Source organism: Pararge aegeria, chromosome Z (genome assembly GCF_905163445.1).
Source record: "Pararge aegeria chromosome Z, ilParAegt1.1, whole genome shotgun sequence".
Taxonomy (NCBI): Eukaryota; Metazoa; Arthropoda; class Insecta; order Lepidoptera; family Nymphalidae; genus Pararge; species Pararge aegeria.
In genome coordinates this window covers 9,373,947-9,396,558 of record NC_053208.1, presented here as the reverse complement: position 1 = coordinate 9,396,558, position 22,612 = coordinate 9,373,947, and the positions used below count along the sequence as shown (strand labels likewise).

At 34.0% G+C, this 22,612-nt stretch overlaps 1 protein-coding gene across 1 annotated transcript; it reads right to left on the bottom strand.

Moving 5' to 3' along the window:
• Positions 1 to 3,903: 3,903 nt before the first annotated feature.
• Positions 3,904 to 22,256, bottom strand: LOC120636232 (ras-GEF domain-containing family member 1B-like). The gene is made up of 13 exons (XM_039907601.1): positions 22,165 to 22,256; positions 20,692 to 20,832; positions 17,603 to 17,704; positions 15,687 to 15,806; positions 14,950 to 15,186; positions 13,448 to 13,593; positions 11,796 to 11,940; positions 10,126 to 10,377; positions 8,841 to 8,984; positions 7,164 to 7,243; positions 5,217 to 5,318; positions 4,897 to 5,072; positions 3,904 to 4,638 (listed from the first exon to the last, which is right to left on the bottom strand). Exons 2-13 carry the CDS (start codon positions 20,752 to 20,754, stop codon positions 4,553 to 4,555), a joined length of 1,653 nt encoding a protein of 550 aa, XP_039763535.1. The 5' UTR covers positions 20,755 to 20,832; positions 22,165 to 22,256; the 3' UTR covers positions 3,904 to 4,552.
• Positions 22,257 to 22,612: the final 356 nt, after the last annotated feature.

Below are 22,612 nucleotides of genomic sequence, written 5' to 3'. Positions count from 1 at the left end.
CGCAATGAGATTATCGCGGATTAGGCGACAGGCCTGCTGTTTCATATGTACCTAATTTTTTCTTTAAATAAGTATGTATCATAAAGTATAGAAAAAAGTATTGAGCAAAAAGTTGTTATTTAATAATTTAAATAATCTAATAACTATCACACAACTTGAAATCTGCCAGTTCAAGATTGTTTCTATAATTATAATGAAGCTAAATTAATACGTTTAGTAAATTTTCTGGCATTTTCTTAAACTTATACCATGAAGTCTCTATTTACTTTAGGCTACTAAATGAAAAAAATGGGTCATCTAAAAGTAGCATCTCAATATATACATTTAGGGTCTTTGTAAACAAAATATTAGTTATCATAAAAAAAAAGTTATACAAAAAATTTAAAACGTATAGTATGCGAAAAGAGCAGAATCGTTTATAGGAATCGTGCGCTTTTATATGTATATGTTTATATATATATATATATATATATATATATATATATATATATATATATATATATATATATGTGTATATATATGATACCGAAAGGGTTTGAAATTTTAATACTAATTGCAAACACACACAACGTCACGACTTATATTACAAAAAACAATGCTAAATACGCGAAAATATTAATTAACTTTAAAATCCACGTCTTACGCCCACTTGTGCACAACTAAATATTTAATGAGATCAACGTTTAAGTACAGATTTTTATTAATATTTCAAGATTCAAACAGCTACTGTTATAGTGCACACCGAAATATAAAAAAATGTTGTAAAACATTATAAAACATACATTTGTCGTACATTGATAAAAAGATAACACAAGAGCACCGCAGGAGGGCACCGAGTCATTGTGGAACTGATTTTATGAAACACGACACTGCTGCCTATACAATCTAAAGCTAATATACTATGCTTTGCCTAGTGATGATAATTTTGGCAGGTGCATGCCCGCGAAGTTTTTTATTCTTTTCCGGTAAATTATAATACAGATAATGTATAAAATAAATTGAACATTCAAATAAAACAATCATCTAGAATTATTAGGATATTTGGTATTACAATTTCTTAAAATAAACTTTTACTTATATAACAAATTATATTCGTTTTAAAAGAATAAGTACGTCGACAGGCGATATTCATGTGTTAGAATGATACAAATGAATATCGCCAGTCGTGTATCATGTGTAATTTATAGATGGGGATGATTTAAAAAAAAAAATGAAATGTTATGCTTTGTATTTAAAATTATAATCTGACCATATGCCATGAGCTTCATGTCCTATGAAAAAAAGAATCGATAATAAAATAAGTTCATTAACGTATACAATACCTCATTCCATACTTATACTGTAAGCTGTCAAAATGATCATCCTAAATTACACAAAGCATAGTATTTAAACTATAGTATCATTTATGTTAAGTTAAGACTGTTAGAATTGAGACTTTAAAGGCGCACGCAAATCTTTAAACTTTACGTAATTTTGCTTAAATAAAAAAATACAATAGACACTAACATATTATATTTTTTAATGTATTTCGATGATTCGTGTACTCTTGACTACTATGACATACGAAACTTCATGGGCGTGCTTATGTCAAAAGTATTAAAAAATCGTTTGAGCAACTAGGGCAATATTGATTGCGGGTTTGATAACCACCACTTAAATATTGTGTAGTCAATTCATCACGTTTCTAGTAAGGCCAAATCAAGTTATCTAACCTGCGCGCTTTGTAACTTAGTACAATTCGCATTCGCAGGATAATCACGTAATTCGTGCACTACCCATGCAATAGAAAATTGCACAAAACCAAAGTAATTATTTAAACAATCGCGTAAAAATTAAAACTGCGTCATATGTTATTGAATTGTCACTAAGCCCTAATAAATGCTTAGCATAGTATCGTACAGTCGGATTCCTTTTTTTTTTTATAGACGAGCTGGCAAAGAGCATCGATCGCTATCGTGAATTTAACTAAAAACTTTTTTGGAACAATTGATGCGTTAAAATTGTGCGTAAATTAGTATTTAGTAAAAAATATTATATTTCTCGCAAAATGAATCGTGTAATGGCGGTTTTTAAACTAAATGTTTTACCGTGTATGTATTTTGAAATTTTATCTTTACGAAGAAACACTGTTACTTAAATATATAATACTGGTACATATATATACGGCAAGATTTATTTCGTTTCATTGATTACCACGCAATATAAAATTAATACAGTAAGCTACTAAATTAAATGACTAAAACGCGCCTCATGTCGGAATCGCGAAGTAAATGCCTCAAGTCTGTACGTTAAATTAATTTCTATATAAATTACGAGACCACAATGTTTCAGATTTTCTTAAATTCTCTATTTGAGAAAAATGTACACTTAGAGAGCGTTTAGTAAAACCATATTGAATTAGCTAACGTTATTTCCTAAGATTTACATTAAAATAATGTACGTTTTCTATAGATATTTTTATTATAATAGGAAATTTTAAAACACCGGTTTCCCTAAGGAACTAATTACCTAAAATAACACCCGTCTTTTTTCCTCGAGTCTTTCGATTTCTGAACTAGATGCAAAATGAAACATATTCTCTGTTAATGCCTTCTAACAGGTTCTATAGTAAATCTACAATATTTATTCTAGTAATTCATAAAATAAATTTTATGATTTAAATATGTTTAATGATTATACTTTTTACTATTATAACAATTATTTTGGATATTTTTGCATTTCAATAATTTATTGTTTCGGAAAAAACTATGTGCTACGCAAACATGATTTACAATTAAGTTTTCTGCGATGAGTGAGACCTCATCCATTAATAGATAAAAAATTAATAAAATTATATATTATTTATATATTTGTACTTACTTTAGATGCGCTTCATAATACCGATAAATAATTTGAAAATTGCTCACTGTATGACAGTTACTCAGTCCATATTAAAATATTCCATATAGCGTATAAATGTGTTTGTTCTAGATAGTTTATTACGATTAGACATATGAGTTTATAATGAGAGCAGTTACTGTGTTATTCATAAAGTTTTAATCATAAATGAATATAATTAACCATTGGATTATGGAACAAAAAATCCACTGAATATTACGTATGTCTACTTAAAATATTACGTTATGTGTTTTTTGACAACTTCACTCACTTAACTATAATCCTTCCTTTTTAAATAAAATAGAAGAAATCTTTAATAGAGAGTACAGTACAAACTGTAGTTACGATACTACAACAATGGCTTGTCGTCGCTTAGCTAACAAATTTGCATTGCAGTCAAACAAAACAAACAGTTCTGACAAAATAAACCTGTCTATAATATTTAAGATAGTGGTCGTAAGTGAGTGGTTTGTATACCGCAAACTTTTGTAATTGAACTTGCGCGGAACTCGGTGCCTAGTTTGAGATTTTCTACCTATGTATTTTTTCTAACAAAAGAACGCCCTCTGGTGAAATACTTTTTGCCCAGTTTTGTAACCAGACAGCGCTATTTCAATTCCATACAAATCCATACTTAGTTAACTTCCACGCGATTGAATACACGAACGGTAGGTAGAAAATCGCATACTAGTCTCGTTAGCTAAGTGACGATGTGTTATGAACCATACTGCAATAAGTTTCAAACTATACCTAAACGTGTAAAACTGACTTTTAAATATAAAAACTGTAAATCATGCCTTACCAAAACTTAAAACTGTATCTTGTATATAATTTTACATTATAATTTAATAGAATTGAGATTATATTTTAATACTTTATTCATTTAGGACAATGCCTGCCTCCGTCTCGGCAAGCCGTAATTAACGCGTAAATATCGCATAAATACCCTTAAATATTATATTTATAATAATTTAAAATATTTTATAAAGGAATTTATAGACTGACGAGTCATACTCGTGTGTTCACTGGTTTGGATTTCTTCAACCTTTTTAAAGTTAAATGTCGTCAATACTAGATACATATCAAATATTTAATCTATACTAATAATAAAGCTAAAGAGTTTGTTTGTGTTAACGGGCTAATCTTCTGTACTACCAGTCGGATTTGGAAAATCTTTACATTTGCAAAGTCGATTTATAAAAAAGGCTATAGTCTGTAATTATAACCTTTTAAATGTCGATTGGTTAGAATTAGGGGTAAAAAGGTATATGAAAGTTCTTCATTTTTAAAATATATGTATAAAATTTGGGATTCAGTTTAACAAATAAAATAGTAAATTGCCTGTAAATAATCGTAAAAAAGGGTGGTTTAAAATTTTAATCCTAAAGGGGATGGAAGTTTGTTTCAGAACGCGGAGATATCAGCCGGTTTAAAGAAAAATCTTATTGCATGTGATAGCCCGAGAAAGACGTATGAGTCGTCGCGGTGAGTCGGGGTATGTAGTTAGAAATTGGATCGCTTAAGTAGCGGGGAACCGCTAGTAGCACATTAAGTGTTTCATCGTAACACCCAGAAGGAAATAGACATTCAAATATTATATATTAACATCGTAAATGAAATTCTGACAGAATATAACTAAGAACTATGTTTTTCTTATGGGATAGTGCTAGGTCCCTTATGTGGCACAGCGCAGACGTTTCAATCGCTCCTTCTCGTGTTGATCCACAGGAGGCTCTCTCTCGAACGACGTCAACTCCATAGCTGCAAAACGAAAATATAAAAATAAACATGAAAATTATATCTCAAGTGATAATGCAACCTTAGATAGTAGCGGTACAAATAAATAAATCTATCGACGGCACGTATTTGTGTGTGTGTGTGTTTGTGTGTGGGATTCAGTTGTGGGTTTGTGATTGTGTGTGTGTGTGTTTGTGTGTGTGTGTGTGGGGGTGTGTGTGTGTGTGTGTGTGTGTGTGTGTGTGTGTGTGTGTGAGTGTGAGTGTGTGTGCGCGCGCTTACCTTGCTCAGAGAGCGTGGGCCGGCTGCTCAGGAAGCGCCAGGCAGGCAGATGCATGTGCGGCGAAGGCGGCGCCACGGGCGGCCCGTCGCCCATTAGCCGCCGCGACGCAAGCTGTGCGCTCACGTTTCGCGCCAGCATTGTGCATTTCTCAAAGTTCACACGGTTCCCCGTCATCCTGCACATGAATATTAATATGTAGATACATAAGTAAAAGTGAAAAAAATGGTTGTTTGGAAAGTCTGTTTACAGTCGATATTACGTGATAAAGTCGTCGATAGAAAGACACTTCATCGTTATCACGGCTAAAGGAACTACTAACTTGGTAGGTGTGGCTTGGTTTGCGAAATGTAGATCCCTGCACGTGACTGAAAGTAAGGGCACCGCAGTCTCTGTAGGAGCGGCTGCCAAAGCTGCACGATATCTGAAATAACAAATTTATAAAACAAAATCAATTTAACAAATTAAAAACACTTCCGAAACGAAATAATAACAATGTTATTGAAATTTGTCATAGTGTTTAGTATTCTACTATAGTCGTAAAAATGTAATAGGCCCGTTTTGACATTTGTCATCGCGACGTAACTAGTTATGGAACCATAAGACTCTGTACTCGATACTCACGATAAATCAATTCAAGTTTGTATCAGTACTTGATTGATATTATTATGTATTGTAAAGTGTTTGTTCGTTCAAAGTATTCCTTTAACTTCACAACCAATACGCGTGACTGGCTGTTGATTATACGTCCACTTTTCAACATGTTGAAACAGAGTTAGTACTATATAACAACAAACACAAAAATCGAGTTAAATCACTGTTTAAATTAATGTCCAAAATAGAAGAGCCATAGTTAACGTAATAGTAAACAATATATATCAAACTTATACGAGCGCACAGTCAACTTTACAAGATGAGGAACGAAAAGCTGCGCAGTGCGCGCGGGGACGCTTCAGTCATGTGCCGCTTGGTCAGATACATCATCTCAGACTCATTATTTAGAACCCATTTTGAGAACCAAGCTCATTCTTTGCAGTAAAGATAACTACACAATATTTAATTTCGATATTCAGTAAAAAAATGGTTACAGCTCTAGTATAAAAAAAAAAAAGACTGAGAACGTAACTGTTTTCGGAACGTTTCGCAACAATTATAAATTGCATGCTACTATGAAGTAAGCGCAAAAAGAATACTCGCGATATATTCTTTCATATTATTTATCGTCCCAAAAAAATTTACGTATTTTTTAAAACACTGTATGTAATTGATTTTTATTTTTTGTTTCTTTCAGTTTCGTTCAAAGTTACATTCTATGGTCTTGCACAAATGTCAAAACGGGCCTATTACATTTTTCCGACTATAGTCCTTTCATTTGATACCTATATTGAGGTAGTTGTGAAAAATATGCAATCCGCCATTTTGTGGCAGCAGCCATCTTGGACCGATTTTTATCGAACATGATTAAGGACACTCCCGACTTATGCACCTTTCAAACAAAATAAAAACAAAATCAAAATCGGTTTATCCGCTCGGAAGACTCGCCGCCACGGACAGACACATTCTAGAGACGCCAGACTTATTACGCCCTGTCGTTTTTGCGTTGGGGGTTCATAAATGAGTCAAAATATAAACAAGTGGATGATTGATTCAATATTTGCAGTGTGCATGGCAGTTGTTGCATGGAGACAACTCTTCTTATTCTAAGACTGGTTACAGTAATTATTGAAATTAATTAATTTAAACTATTAAACTGCTCTTAGGGAAATTTGAAAGTTGCCGGTAGCTCTCTTTCTGGAGAAGGGCATAGGCACCAACAGGCACCTTCTGAAGCTTATTAGAAATCAGGAATTCTAAGACGAAGTAGCGGGCATCCGCATAAGTCGTCCTGAGGAGCACAGTAGTATGTTCAATTTCATAGTGTCGGTACACTGAAAGGAGAATTTGGAATTTTACATTTATTGCTTTTATGTTTTTTGTAAATTTTGCTTTTTATGTGAGTATCTGTTAGTTATTATAATAAACACGAATATAAATAAGAAAGACAAGTTAAACGAACATTTAACTGAAGTGTTGGATTTATTGTCCTATACCTTTTTATAATAAAGGATCAAACGTCATTACGTTCTCAAAGCATACAAAAGTATCGATACCTACCATAACATCTGTTCGACGTAGGTCATCAAGTAAGAAAAAACCTTTTCCGCTAAAGTCAACAATCTTGAGAGTAAAATGGTTTTTTATTGTAAAGAATATTACTTTTATTTCATACCTAGCGTGATTGGAACTGGGTTCTACGCAAAGTTCCAGTTGCCTCAACTGTTGTCCGCATACAGCATTAGTTCGACTCCACTGGAAATAAAAAACATGTTTAGCTTTTAGTTCGCATGACTTGGAATTATTTATGAACTGTAACGGATGAGACGTCAGCCAGTGCACCGACCACAGATTACATAGACCATAAATAGACAATTTTGTCAAAGCCAATCCGCCATGTTGTCGTACCAAACCACCATGCCAAAAATGCCGCCATTATGGTTTGATACGTCAAGTTTAGCTAGCCAAAGCCCGCCAATTTTTTGAAATCTCATTAAAATATTTTTTGTACCAGTATAGTTTTTACATTCGTATACGCTACAGAACTATATCATGTTTTTACCATACCAAATAAACTAAGTATTAGTTACTTCAATCATAATACATTATGCTATAAACTTCCATTTAATAAAAAAACTTTAAATATACTAAAGTGTAAATAGTTATCCATTGAATTATCTATTTTTATGTTCGCTTAGTCAAAAAAAGTGAATTTTTCTTCGATTGATGAGACATTTTGTATTTCATCAAGATTTCATATAATCTAACTATATAATCACAGTAAAAATTGTTCTAAAATGTATCGCTCTGTGGTGAGTGTTTGTGACAAACCACCGTTTGTTACTAATGCTCATTTGTCAATGCGTTCATATTCAAATTATTATATGTTTTCGAATATTTGTCACATTAAAATTTTAACAAAAATAGCTCCAGAGATGTCAAAACATTTATATCACTATCTGAAATAAAATCTATGTGACTAATAATTTTGTTGGTATTTTATATAACATAGCTTGACAACCCTAAAACTCGAACGTTCGAGCACATAGAAATGTGATCTAGTCCCCATAGTGCTAAGGTGCGATTTAGAATAACTGCCATACTCCCTAACAGCTAAGCCCCCTACCATCTTAAACCGCATCATCACTTACAACCGGGTGAGATTACAGTCAAGGGCTAACTTGTAGTGCAATAAAAAAATAAAAAACAATGAACACAGTGCTGCATTTTTTGTAAAATTTATAAAAATAATGCAACTTCTGTACATAGTACTGTTAACAGCTCTGTGCTAGCTTTAATCAATCAAATGAATCAAAAATACTTTATTGAACACAAAAAAATGGAAGAAAAAAAAATTTTTTTTTTAAATATATATTTTAATATACGACGACAATACACACATCGCCATCTAGGCCCAAAGTAAGCGTAGCATGTGTTATGGGTACTAAGATGACTGATGAATATTTTGATGAATAATTTACATAAATATATAAACCAGACACTGAAAAATATTTATGTTCATCACACAAACTTTTTCCAGTTGTGGGAATCGAACCCCAAATTTGGATAACTCAGGCTAACAAGGCGGGGATTAGGACAGCTGAAGGTTAACCGAACCACCTACCGGTTTTTATTCATAGTTATTATTGACGGACCAAGTAGATGGTGAGTGGAAAACCTTCGCCTCTGAAAAGAACAACACTTCGCAGGGCATGCAAGGAACTGTGTCCATCAACCTGACACGTCCATCCACGACCTTCAGACCGGAACACAGCATCGCCACAATGCTGCTTAGCGGCAGAAATACGCATGGAGGTAGTACTTCCCCGGATTGCTTTTACACCTTACTTACCGTTTTCTTAAGACGTGCGATCGGTGCCATATTAAGGGCACCTACGATGGCCATTAGCGAGTTGAAGTTCCCCAAGTTAAAGCACTCTCGGGCTGTCATCACCCACTGCTCCATCACCCGCGCACGGTACTTGCTTTTGACTGCCTGCAATTTTATTTTTTTACCCAATTATATTGGATCTTCTACTTCTTATTTATGTCCTTCATTGTCCTACAAGGCTTACTGCCCAGCTTGTAGTGCAAAAGACCGATACTACTTTTTTCAAGACAGATCTGTCCCGAGCTGCAGGCTATCGTTAGCCTTTATTTCAGCTTCCACGTTGCTTTTGGCCAACGGATATTCGGCGTAGTTATATTCGGTAGGTAATACTAAACGTTGGACACATCAAAAATGCATTAATTTTAAGTAGGCCTAATATAAGCAGCCACATTTTTGATCCGAGAGGCTGATTTTAACGAGAAGAAGCCAGCCAGAAACTCGCACACGCTTCTTTGCCGAAGATCACCCTTAGGCTACATTCTATTATCCGTACAAGCAATACTAATTCGCAACGGGTATGCTTTGCTGGTTAAATCGCGTATTTGCTTCGCTCAGATATATAGTTACGCAAAGCCATATTCAAAATAATTGACGTTAAATGCACCAGCGGTAAAAATTGAAACGATAATTTCTTCATTTGGAAATATAGAAGCAGTAGATCATATTGAGAACCTCTTCAAATACTATCTGCTGCATGAAACAACTGCAGTCAATTGAATTTATACTGCCACCGCACCACGCGCTACAAACGATATAGCGCGCGATACTTCTTAATCACCAAACTACTTAATTATTTGGTTAATTTACCAAAGAATAGTCTATAGATATTGCACAAATGAACTACGAAAAAAGTCACCGTGTATCTGTAAACCGCCCGCCACGTCGTACGCTTCGTTACGGTTTTTTTTTTTAATTATGATTATTAACGTATTTATTTGGGAAATGATTAGTAACATGCTTACTTAATAATATGCTTAAAACGACTTCGCAAATAATGCATTATTTTAGGACAAATTCGATTACTATAAAAAGTTTATAGCGAATCAACATGAAAGGTTAGACATATGCCGTCGCGGACATTTTTTCATTGCTGTTAAATGGGTTTTAAATTCCTGCATACACAATTTTTAGTTTTGAGAAGGTTAATCTTCGGTTCTTAATCCTACTCGCTGGCCCAGTGCGGGTTAGTGAATGTGCCATTATTAAAACGAAATTTCAAATGGAAATCTGTCATAATCGAAAGTACCTTCAAGATGTCTGTTGCAACGAGATAACTCAGTCGGTTGAACCAATCAGTGTAGGCTTCTAGATTCTTCGTACTTTTCGCTTCCGCGTGATGGATGTTGATGTTTTTCGTTGAAGTCGACTGAGCCGGTTGAGACGGCGCAAAAGTCTGGACGAACTCCTCTGGGCCAACGTATGAAAGCCTGTGCAGTTCTACGTTTGTGAGTTGGTTTGCAAGTTCCACTGGTGTCAAGCCAAGGGTGATGATATCCCCCTGTAACAATTACGTTCAACATAATAAATGCTTTCGTTTACACAAAACTACGGTCAAGTAAGAAAGACGACGAAGAAGGATAATATTAATGTATACGTTAACACAACAAGTTCTATTTGTATGTTCTGTATTTTATGTTATTCTTTTCCGGATAAAAATTGTTACCTGGACATTAGATTAGTACCGCATTTTATCAATATATTTTTAGGTACTTAAGCATGATGATTCCGCGGGTGTGAAGTGAGATGTGCGCGGGGTGTTTTCACTGTTTTTGGACACAAGAACGCTGCATGCAATAATGGCTGGATTCTGAAATTCTGTATGTTCTTAATTCTGTGGGCGTGGGTATGATAACAGCACTATAGAGTTGAACAGGTGAAAGTAAGCCCTTTAATGGGTACGTTGTGAAAATGTTGTCCCTCAGGGGTATATATTAGGGCCTTTTCTATACCTCAGTTACATTTATCTACTAATCACGGATAAAAAGAAACAGATTATATGGAATATGGTTTTTATTATGCGTAATGCTGCTGATTATTAATTGTTACACTATTCATGTCTTATTGTAACAATATCAGCAGCGTGGTAATATAAAATAAATCGAAGGGTACAAGTTTATATAACCAACCAAATTTTGAGAAGTGGACATGTCTCGAGGCGTCCGACAGCTTTTGTGAACACTTTCAACTAAAATTATTCTAAACCAAGATAAAATATTCAAATAAAAGTCTTGTTTCTATCTTTTATAAAATTAAATTTAAATTTAAAGATAAAGTTAAAAAATCTTTAATATCAAAATCGGAGTGCAAAACTAAGTTGTATTTGTAAATAAATAAAATGTATGCATATAATGCATAACAATATTTGAGAAAAACAGTAACTATCTTAATTTTTTTTTTTTTTGGCCTGGTGGGATGGCAATGTTCGTGGATAGTTACCACCCTATCGACAAAGACGTGCTGCAAAGCGATTTAGTGCTTCGGTGCGATGTCGCGTGAAAACTGATTAGGGGTATGCAGTGGCGTGCACTTCATACATGCGGAAAAGCACTGCTTACCCTAAAATTGATATATAACTCGTATGGGAGGAAGATTTTTGCCATTTTCCTGCCTTATGCATACCCTGGTAAGAAATCCAGGGCACGACACTTGGGGTATGACTACGACACTCCCTAACAGGTTAGCCCACTACCATCTTAGACTGCATCATCACTTACTCATCCCAGGTGAGATTGCAGTCAAGGGCTAACTTGTAGTGGAATAAAAAATAAATATTAAAAAAAAACTTGTCATGTCAAATAACAAATTTAATGTTTTCATGTATCTTACTGTAATTGTATTTTTGCTTTGTTTCAAATAAAGTAGGTACATTAATTCATTTAGATTCTATAAACGCAATGAATGGGTTATAAAACTTACCAATGGAAGTTGATCGACGTGATTGACTTGTGGTATGGCTACTAAAGTTTCCTCGTATTGTTCGAGAGCCGTCAATTTGTCGAGCAACTTTTCCAACATAGTTGACACTTCAGTTCTGATTGGTGCCATGTGTTCCGCTGCACATCTGTCGAATAAACAAGATTGTCAAGTAGCTTTACAAACAGTCTTGCTGGGAATATACTTAGTATATAGAAATTCTCAGTACCAGACCGGAGTTTCTCTTTCCGGTCGTGTCAGAGTTGCCTTCCCATCGGACTATTCATCATCATCATCCATCAAGTCAACCAATCGACGTCCACTGCTGGACATAGGTCTAAGGAGGTAGGTGTAAGGAGTTCCACAATACACGCTCCTGGGCCGCTTGCCTTCAGCCTCCAGCGTCTTTGTTAGATGGAGGAAAGAAAGCCATCGGACTATTAGAATGAGAAAATAGAGGGCAAACACTTGTGCACAGTAATATCTGCTGCATTTTTTAGAGAATCTCTAGAGATTTAGGACCGTAGTCTTAATCGGTCATTGAAATTGCATCCTAGTCGCTCGTTAAGTTTAGTTTAATAATAATAATAATAAATCTTTATTTAAAGGTATAAACCCAGTTATCCATGTCCCTACTTCCCTATCCCTACTAATATTATAAATGTCAATGTACGTTTGTTTGTTACGCTTTCACGCAAAAACTACTAAACCGATCCTCATGAAACTTTGTACACATATTCTTGGAAGTGTTAGAAGTAATATAGGATACTTTTTATCCCGACATTATACTCGGTTCCTTTGGGAGAGGGGATGAAAGTGTTTGACGATTTTACACCATAACTCCGCCGATTATAGCCTATTTAAATAATTATTTTTGTACTATAGAGGTTATAATATGTGTTTAATTTTTCCCAAACTTTGTGTAGATCTGAATGTGGTTGGAGATAGAGGACAGAACTCCTCATTTAAGGCTCAGCGATACTAAATACTTATATTTTTTTAGAACTACAAATTGAATGCCACATCAAGAAACAAAATCAAACGCAGACGAAGTTGCGGGCAAAAGCTAGTTAAAATATAAAAAGAAAATTTAAATAACAAAATAATACTAATAAGTAACAATAAAAATATTGTAAACGCACGTCCGTCATAATAATTACTGTTTCTAATAATAAGCGTCATAGTTTTGATTGATTTAGGCAGATATCTTTTTAAATTAAAATAACAAAACCAAAATTAGCACTTTATAATATTCAAAGAATAATAAGAAGCGGTGATAGCCTCGTTGGTAGGACTTCGATTCACTTTCGGAGGGACGATTTCTAATCCCGGCACGCACCTTTAACTTTTCTAAGTTATGTACGTTTTAAGCAATAAAAATATCACTTGCTTCAACGGTGAAGGAAAACATCGTGAGGCAACCTGAACGCCTCTCCATAAAGTTCTCAAAGGCGTGTGATTACGGCCTTAACCTCTTCTCATTGTGGGAGGAGAACCTTGCCCTGTAGTGAGCCGATAATGGTTTGATTTGATGATGGTGATGAACATTCGAAAATAATTTATTTATAATGAACACTTTCCAAACATTCCTACGGTAGAACTGGTCACTTCGACATACAGATGATATATTTTCGAAGGTGCATAGAAATACTAACCTTTGAGTGATGTTCCTGACGAGCGCCATGATCCTTTCATCGCGGAAGTCATATGGAAACATAGAAGTCCATTGTGTCAACACCCGGACCAGCGCTATCATGTCGGTAACTTCTCTGTCCATAAGTTCCTTCATTTCCGTCTTGCCCTGGTCCAAACATTTGTTATTATTATTATTATTGTTTCTTAAGTATACCGCTTGACGGCAATCACACATGATGGTAAGTGATGATACAGCCTAAGATGGGGCGCGCTTGCCTAGAAGATGCCTATATGCCTGTACTATTGATTTGAAGATACTCAGATTATAAGTATCTGGAAGACGGAAGATGGGAGGGCATTCTACACCTTATAATATACTCTTTAAAGATTAAAAGGCTCAGCCTATAACAACTAACTAAGTCGCGTTATTTTCCAGTATTATTTTATTTGTATATGGGGAACATAATCCTTAAAGAAGTCTATTATTTACTCTTTTTGATGGTCGGTTAGCCGGAAAAACTAACTACGTAAATCACGAGATAATAAATTCGATAACCGAATATGTTATAATTATTAGGTGTTCTATTTAGTAAAAAAAAATTAAATTCTCCTAAAAAAAAAAATAACATTATCCATCCCCGAGTCTCAAATAGCAAACAAGCCAACGGTTCTGATTATTATCAATTCGATGTGATAATAGTCTTCATAGCCCGCCAACTCGCATTGGAATGGAAGGTCTAAACTCAAAATCCCACTTTCTCAAAAGACCACATAGTGTGCACCCAGCACTCTAACATTAATAGTCCTATACCTAACGGGCAATAGTAAACTTTATCTTTATCAACTCTCAGAGCATTGGCGCATACATGGAAATAATATCAAAATAATGTATGTGTAATAATAAAAGGGGGTAAACTTCGCCTATTCTATTTTCCAGTACTTTATTATTGCAGGCGGACAAGTTATTTATATCCCCTGTCAAGGGATATAATCGGGGGATAGGATTTTTGTCTGCTGCCTGTGCTATCACAACAGGTAATAAAAAAAATAAAAAAATATACTACGACAATACACACATCGCCATCTAGCCTCAAAGTAAGCGTAGCTTGTGTTATGGGTACTAAGACGACTGATGAATATTTTTATGAATAATATACATAAATACTTAGAATATACATATAAACACCCAGACACTGAAAAACATTTATGCTCATCACACAAACATTTTCCAGTAGTGGGAATCCACGGCCTTGGACTCAGAAAGCAGGGTCGCTGCAAACTGCGCCTATCGGTCGTCATCAGTGGCGTGCATAGAGGGTATGCACAGGGTATGCAGATGATATAAAATGAATAAAATCATCAGTACGAGTTATAAAAAACTTAAGGATAGGCATTGTAAGATTTATTAAAAGCCTACCCTTTAGTATTTATAACTCGTACTGGAGATTTTCTTGATTTTATAACATATGCACAGAATATGCTATGCACGCCACTGGTCGTCATCAATAAAAGAAATACTTACAACTTTTTCGTAATTCTTGAAGTATCTCTTGCAGAGCTTGGCCAGCAGCTCGTGCGGTTTGACGAATAAACGTGAGCATAGTAGGAACGTGAACACATAGGGCTTGCTGGCGCCAGGCCGTAGCACTTCGACCAGCGCGTCGAAAGTAGCGGTTATTATGTGCCCGTCCTTGTACTCAAGGTCGGGTTTGTCGTAGGGATCACCTGCCTTCACATTGGGCGCCAACACAGCGGTTAGCTAGAAAACAAGTAACAAGCATCTGTTAGTGTGCAACGCAAAAAGCTTATATCTTATATCATAAGATAAGGTAGTTCGTTCGCGTTCTGAATTGAAAATAAAATTCTGTTGAACATAAAACTTAATTGACAGGTCTAAAAGCATTGGTATCCTCTTCACAATGTTCCCAGTAGAAAAGGACAGCGCAATTTTAGACATCAATTCAGTTTGGTATAATAAGTACCAAAATATCAGCTTTATTTAATAGAATAGATGAATAAGTAAAAATAACTGGATGTAGTTAAAAGAAAAGGAACGAATCGACATTGAGGTAGTTATGGGGCACTTCCAAATAAATTTCACATGTGTTTTTAACGCTCTGACATTTGAGAAATGCTTTTTACAGGTTACGTGAAAAAAATAGCAAAACTATTCCGACGCCATGCCACCAACGTTACAAAACCTGCTTAATGTGGGTTGGCTCCTCTTTATATAACTACGTATAATAAACATAAACATACCTGGGGAGGGTCTACTGATTGGGAAGAGACGAAATTTATGCCACCATTCATTACCATGTGTTTGCAGCTATTCTCCGACATGAAATTGTTTCCCCTTACAAGCGAATAGTAGGCATCGTTCTGCAAATAAATAAAACGTGTGAGCCGTCACGGGACGCCTGGCAGATGTGAAAAATCGAAATTGTTTCCTGTAAGTTATTGCAGATATTGCATAATGAAAAGATAAAGCATTACATATTTGTTCCACAAATAAAATAAAAAATACAACCAAATGGATAACCAATCGTTTTTGTAAGTCGGTTAATGACTGTTTTATTACAAAATTAATATTTATTTTTATTGTTATAAACGCAATACAAAAATTCAATCATATAGCGTGGATAGATGATATAAAATGAAGAAAATCTCCAGTACTAGCCTATGAATACTTAGGGGAGGCATTTTATAACTCTTACTGGAGATTTTATTCATTTTATATGATCTGCATACCCTCTATGCACGCCACTGAGTACACGTAGCAGTATAATATGTAATAACTAGATAGTTTTTATTTTATATTGCCAGTGCGACTTTCTCCAGTAAAATTAAGTCTAAAACGAAAATATTAAAACAAAATAAGCCAATAACATCAAAACTTTCTTAAGTAATGAACCAACGGACTGTTATTTTAATTTATATAGATCAACGCGAGGCGAGTTTAGTTTCTTCTTTCACATAGCAAGTAGCAACGGAATAACAAATCGACGTGATTTTCACTAGGATATAGTTCCATGGTTCCATCGGGTAGTGACATGGGTAAGTAATTTTTTTTAAATTGATTATTGATGAATCCACTCGATCAAAGACAAAACCACGCGTAAAGGCTAGTAAATTTATGTTAATTACGTTGGAAATGAAAGCTGTATATAACAGAAGTGCGTTATCCCTAATAATATTATAAATGTCAATGTAAGTTGGTTTGTTACGCTTTCAAGCAAAAACTCCTTAACCGGTTCTCATGAAACTTTGTACACATAATCTTGGAAGTGTTAGAAGTAATATAGGATACATTTTATCCCGACATTAAGCTCGGTTCCTTTTCGAAAGGGGATGAGTGTTTGACGATTGTACACCATAACTCAGACAAATTATAATCGATATAAATAATTATTTTTTTACTATAGAGGTTATAATATGTGTTTAATTTTGCCCAAACTGTGGTTGGAGATAGAGGACAGAACTCCTCAGCGGACAGCAGCAAACCCCCCATTTGAGGCTTAGCGATACTGAATACTTTCATTTTTTTAGATCTACAACTAAATTTAATGCTAAATCAAAAAACAAAATCAAACGCAGAGGAAGTGTTATAACCGTTATAAACCATTACTAGGATATCATAGGTTTTTACAGTCTATAATCAATAATTAGTACTTAAAATCTAATTTAACTAACATAAAATAACTTATTTTATTTTATAATTATCGCGGTATCTGACCTGATATTCGTAAATCTCTAATATAAAAATAAGAATACCAAAATTAAGCGTCTGACACAAAATTATATATAAATTATATTATATATAAATATATATATATATATATACATACTCACAAGCGGAGAAACACCTATTTCTTTTGTACCAAAAGTAAAGTCTTTTGGTAAAAATCAGTTTTAATAACTTTTAAAAATGTTAAGACTTTTATCATTTGACTAACATTCTGTCTGTCTGAGAATTTCTTTTCAGCAAAAAACAATATCCAATTATTTTTTAGGAACTAACCGGAGACTAACGAGGCAGATATTTGCGAAACTGTTAATTTACTTACTTATTATATATAAACTACGTAATATGTAAAGGGCGTAGGATTATACCTAGACAGGGGAGTCACGGCCGGGGGATTATTGCTATTATTAACATTCAAAAGTGAAATACTTACATCGTAATATGAAAGACCAGTTCCGTGAAGTAATTCTGGATCGGTCGGTATAGATGAATGCTCGGGCGGCGAAGGAGCGGGCTCAGCTGGTGGCGGCGGCAGCTGTACAAAAAAATCATGTAAATAATTATGAAAAGTTTTTTTATTATACCATAAGTAAACCCATGACTGTAGTCTGATCTGAGTGCCAAGTTTAAGGTTTTCTGCCTACCTTTATTTATTCGATCGCGTGTAAGTTAACCACGATTTATATGGTATCACGTGCGCAATTTAGTGACAGTACAGTTTCCTAGTATTGTAACTTGAAGGGGCACCTTCGCGCAAAATAGTAAACGTAGGTAGAAAATCTCACACTTGGCACTCTAAAAATCTAAACGGAACGTCAGTATCAGTGGGGTGGTAACTAGCCACGACCGACGTCCGACCAGACCGGACGAAATAAGGAAATTTAAAATTATGTTAATAAATAAAATTTTCCCTACAGGGAATCGAATCGGGAACTAACCTGGTATAAACCACAGCGGTTAGCACTGCACCAGAGTAGGCATAGAGTATTCATCAGGGTAGGGTTAAATTATGTAGATCATATTATATTATATCATTAAATAAAATAAATAAGGTAAGCACTGTTTAAGTGTAGAACTACTAATACAGAAGTACTATTATTTCTTCTGGAATAGAAAGTAAATTATTATGCAATTTGGTGTTCAGAACTTCGATCATTATAACCATTTGGTCAATAATTAGAGACCACTTTATTTATTCTCATTAAGTAACTTTAATCTCCTTTCCCTTCTAATTAAACGTCAATGTAGGGCTAGGAATAGATAAGAAGAAAAGCGGATTAAGCTCGATTTAATCATACCTCATTTGGTTCTAAATATTGGCTCAGTGGCATGCCGTTGGGATTATTGACATGTGCGCCTTTTCCTTCCCTGCCTTCATCTGCCCTAGATAAACTAAATCTACACAACGCGAATATGCCTTATTAATATAAGTATACGCACGCTAAACGATCAGTTCGAATGACTTCACCCAGTAAAATGCATAAAAATAAAACTGCCTTCGTTGAAAATATCGTTTTAGGTTAATCGCAGACTGCCGCACCGTGAGCACCGCAATAAACGCACAAAACGCATTTTTTTTAACCCTGTCTCAAAGAGTTATTACAAGTTATACAATTTTTTAATCTAGTTTGTGTTGGCGCATCGAAATACTCAGATTAATCAACCTATTTAAAAGTACTTTTTTATGCATCATGCAGGTACGCATCAGTTGCAGCCATGTTGCTAAAGTATATTAAGCAATTTAAGTGTTTTCCTATATAAGAATTATATACCTACACACTTCACAAAAGTTTCTTTAGATATGTTTTTTAACTATGTTTGGTTTTTTTACTATCTTGTCTTTTTCAGTAGTTACTCAACAGTATCAATTAACCGCATCGATCATACATCATTTTGGATTTTATCATATACACTATAGTTATATATATTATTAAAATTTACATAACATGCTGCATTGTCGTATTAGGATAACTTTTTCCTGTAATGACAAAAATGTAAGATGGGAATAAATAAATAAATAAATAAATAAATAAATCATATATCGGTATCGACAATCTTTGTCGCATCCAATGTGGTCTGCTATGCTAGTGACATCTGAACCTAATGTAAAATTGTAAAAATACCTTTCTAAGCACTAAAAAAATGCCTTATTGCGGTAGTGAGTGATTCACTTAATCCAAACAAATCCTGAACTACATTCAATAATAATGCCTACCTTTCAAAGCAACAGGAAATAGAGACTAAACAATATTTTATACATATTTATTACTCCATAGAAATACTACACCAAAAGATTAGCTAGATTATTTGTGGTATTTGCTATGACAGACTACAAAGAATGAAATGCAATCTACAAAAACATCACAAACATCTGAGATGACATACCTATTCAACCAATATCTGATTCAGCACAATAGATTGCAAGCTATGAATGATAATGTAAGATGCCTGTGATAACCTTACAATTAACATAACAAAAATTTACCATTCCATACTGAACTATGCAGTACTTCAACAGGCACACTCATATGACTCAACATACAAAGTAATTCTTGAATCCAGAATTTAGACCAGCAAACACAACAAGAAATAACTTCTAGCATAACTATCAAACATAATTTAGGTAAAATGTTTAGAATCAACGTACCTTCATATTAACATAATTTAGCTACACTGTTTTTATGCAGAATAGAAATTTCCACTTGGCACAAATTATCATATCCGCATAGTACTATTGAAGGAAATTCGATTCTATATATTTAACAGCTTTGAGAAATGTGTTGTTTGCCCAACACTCTGGGTTAATTAAAGCAAATGACACTAAATACTAGTATTGATTAATAAACTGCTATAACCCTCCCAGATCATCTTGTTTTTCTTACTTTGAGTAGCAGAGTAGCACTCTGCTACTACTACTAGTTGTTTATAATATTCACATAATCAGTTTTCTGTACACACTAGATAATGCTGTTGAATTGAAAAACAAACATTTAAAAAGCAACTGTAGAGTTTCTGTTAGCATCTTCTCAGTAGAAATGGCCTTCTTTCAGGATATTTTGTATTATTTGTTAGATAGGTTTCAGACGTTATCAATAATAATAATCACAACAAAGAGAAACAAAATCCAAAGAGACTGTAAAGAAGGCCTCCTTGAATAAAGAATTTTTGCATTATCATATAGTACAGAAGACTTATAGCTAAAATACATGTTTGTTTACTATGGGCCTCATAAGAATTGTGAAATTCACTTAGCGGGCAATAAATGTTGTGCTCTGAGTACTTTTACATGAAAGAAATTTGGAAAACCTTAGAATAACCAATTCATCAGATAGCTCAACAAACCGATAGACGCTAGAATCGCAAGGGAAGCCTACCAGAACTGATATAAACAGTGTTGATTGACCCCACAGACAAGGTGCAGTGCCTATGTGCAGCAATGGGCATCAATCAATAGATATAATGAAGACAAACATTTTATATACAAAACCAATATCTTTTTTGTTGTGTGTTCTGTATTCTTACCTTTACATTGCATCCACTGCAGGAGGCTTCATTTAATTTACTTGCGTAGTAATACATAGCCATTCAAACAGCGCCCCAAACAGTACGCTTTTCTGAAGCCCTGATGGCTTCTGCGTTTCAGATACTATTCCATGTGTAGTACTAAGAATAAAAAACATATAATATATTTTGAATATTATATTAACAGTTTATTACATTTACTAGCTAGAAATCTAGAGATGTGTGCTATTTTGATAAATGCTGTGTACTATTTCATAAATTTTTTAATGATCCCACCAAGCCCAGTCCTCCCCACAGCCTCAGCACTAAATGCTCTAAGACCTCCAGCTATATTGCCACAATATGACATGTTGCAAATCAACATTTATCACATGAGTTTCCTGCCATATACAGCTTGAGTACCTTCAAGGTGATGGGAAATTGGCATTCTCTGAGCAAGCATGTTGCCACTCATAAATGCTTTCCATCACAATAATGTTATAATCACCCTATACTAAAATAGGATTTTGATGATTATTGTTAGGTGTTTGTGTAATCCACTTAATACTTTATAGAATTACTAATACCATAAAAAGGACTGAGTTTGTTTTAGTCCTTCTTTCAAACAGAAATCTTCACATTTGTGACAGTAGGAACAAAAAGATAGAAAAGTTTCTTTATGGATTATTGCTCTAAGTTTGTTGTTCTTTTAATAGTTTTGAGTGAAAATGGGATATGGAGATAGCAAAAAAACACCCAGCTTATTTTGTTGTGGGCTTCTTCTTAGACCAGTGTTCCATATAAAGTTGGCAATTATTGCATTATCATCACATTATTAGGTTGTTATTTATTTGAATGAAGAAACACTAGACTGTGACTTAAAATAAATAGCCAATTAAAATATTATGGCAAAGTTCTAGTCAGCTACCTACTCACTAAAAATGTTTAAAAGAACAATGCAGAAAACTAAAATGAAAAAATTTAATAAGATATAAAAATAAAAACAAAAAAATAGAACAGCTTTAGTGAAATACAATATAAAAACCAACAAATTCATGGTTGGACGTGTATAACAAGGTGTTGAAATTATTGATCTATTATAATTGATAAAAGTAAAAACAGAAGATGTAGAAACGATTATAATAACAACCTATGCAATAACGTTTAACTTTAAGAGTATATAGATGATATTAGCAAAGAATCGATAAAATTTCAATTAAAAAAGACAACTTTAATCGTCAGTCGTCATATCTCTTTCGAATTAAGATTGAGATTTATAGTGCCTCCATGTAATACTAAGAATAATAAAATTTCTTAGCAGTTCAATTAGTGTGAATTCTCATGAGAGAAAAGAATTTTGATACATACATAATACAATAAACAAATACATTTGCCCAAAGTAATGAAAAATCTTTTTTATGTCCATCTCGTACTCAAGTACCTTTCAGTGAAAGTTGCGAACATAGAACTGTAATATAACACGGCTTTACTTACCAATGCTCTAATTATTAAGCTAGCCGAAAGAATTATTAATCCACTCAATGGATAAAAGTAAATAAGCACATATTTATTTCAAAATGATTATCAGTTTTAATTTTCACATAAATAAGCGCTTCTTTTTTTTTTGTAACCAACACAGACTAAATAAAATGGCGCAGACATGAGACCACACAAAAAAATGCGCATAGATAAAGCAACAGAATAAAGGTAACAGCTTACACATACATTTTTTTTTTATAGATTTCTGCAAAATGAATTGTAATATTGTGAATGAGTTGGAATATTGTGGTAAAATAGTACTATATCACTTAAAAATATACATGGGTGAACTGCACACTCTAGTAATCACCGGAGTACAGTATGGTGGGAAGGAAAATTATTACAAGTATAATAAAGAAACAGTTTGCAACCCTCGTAGCTCTTATAGTTATCACTATCATCT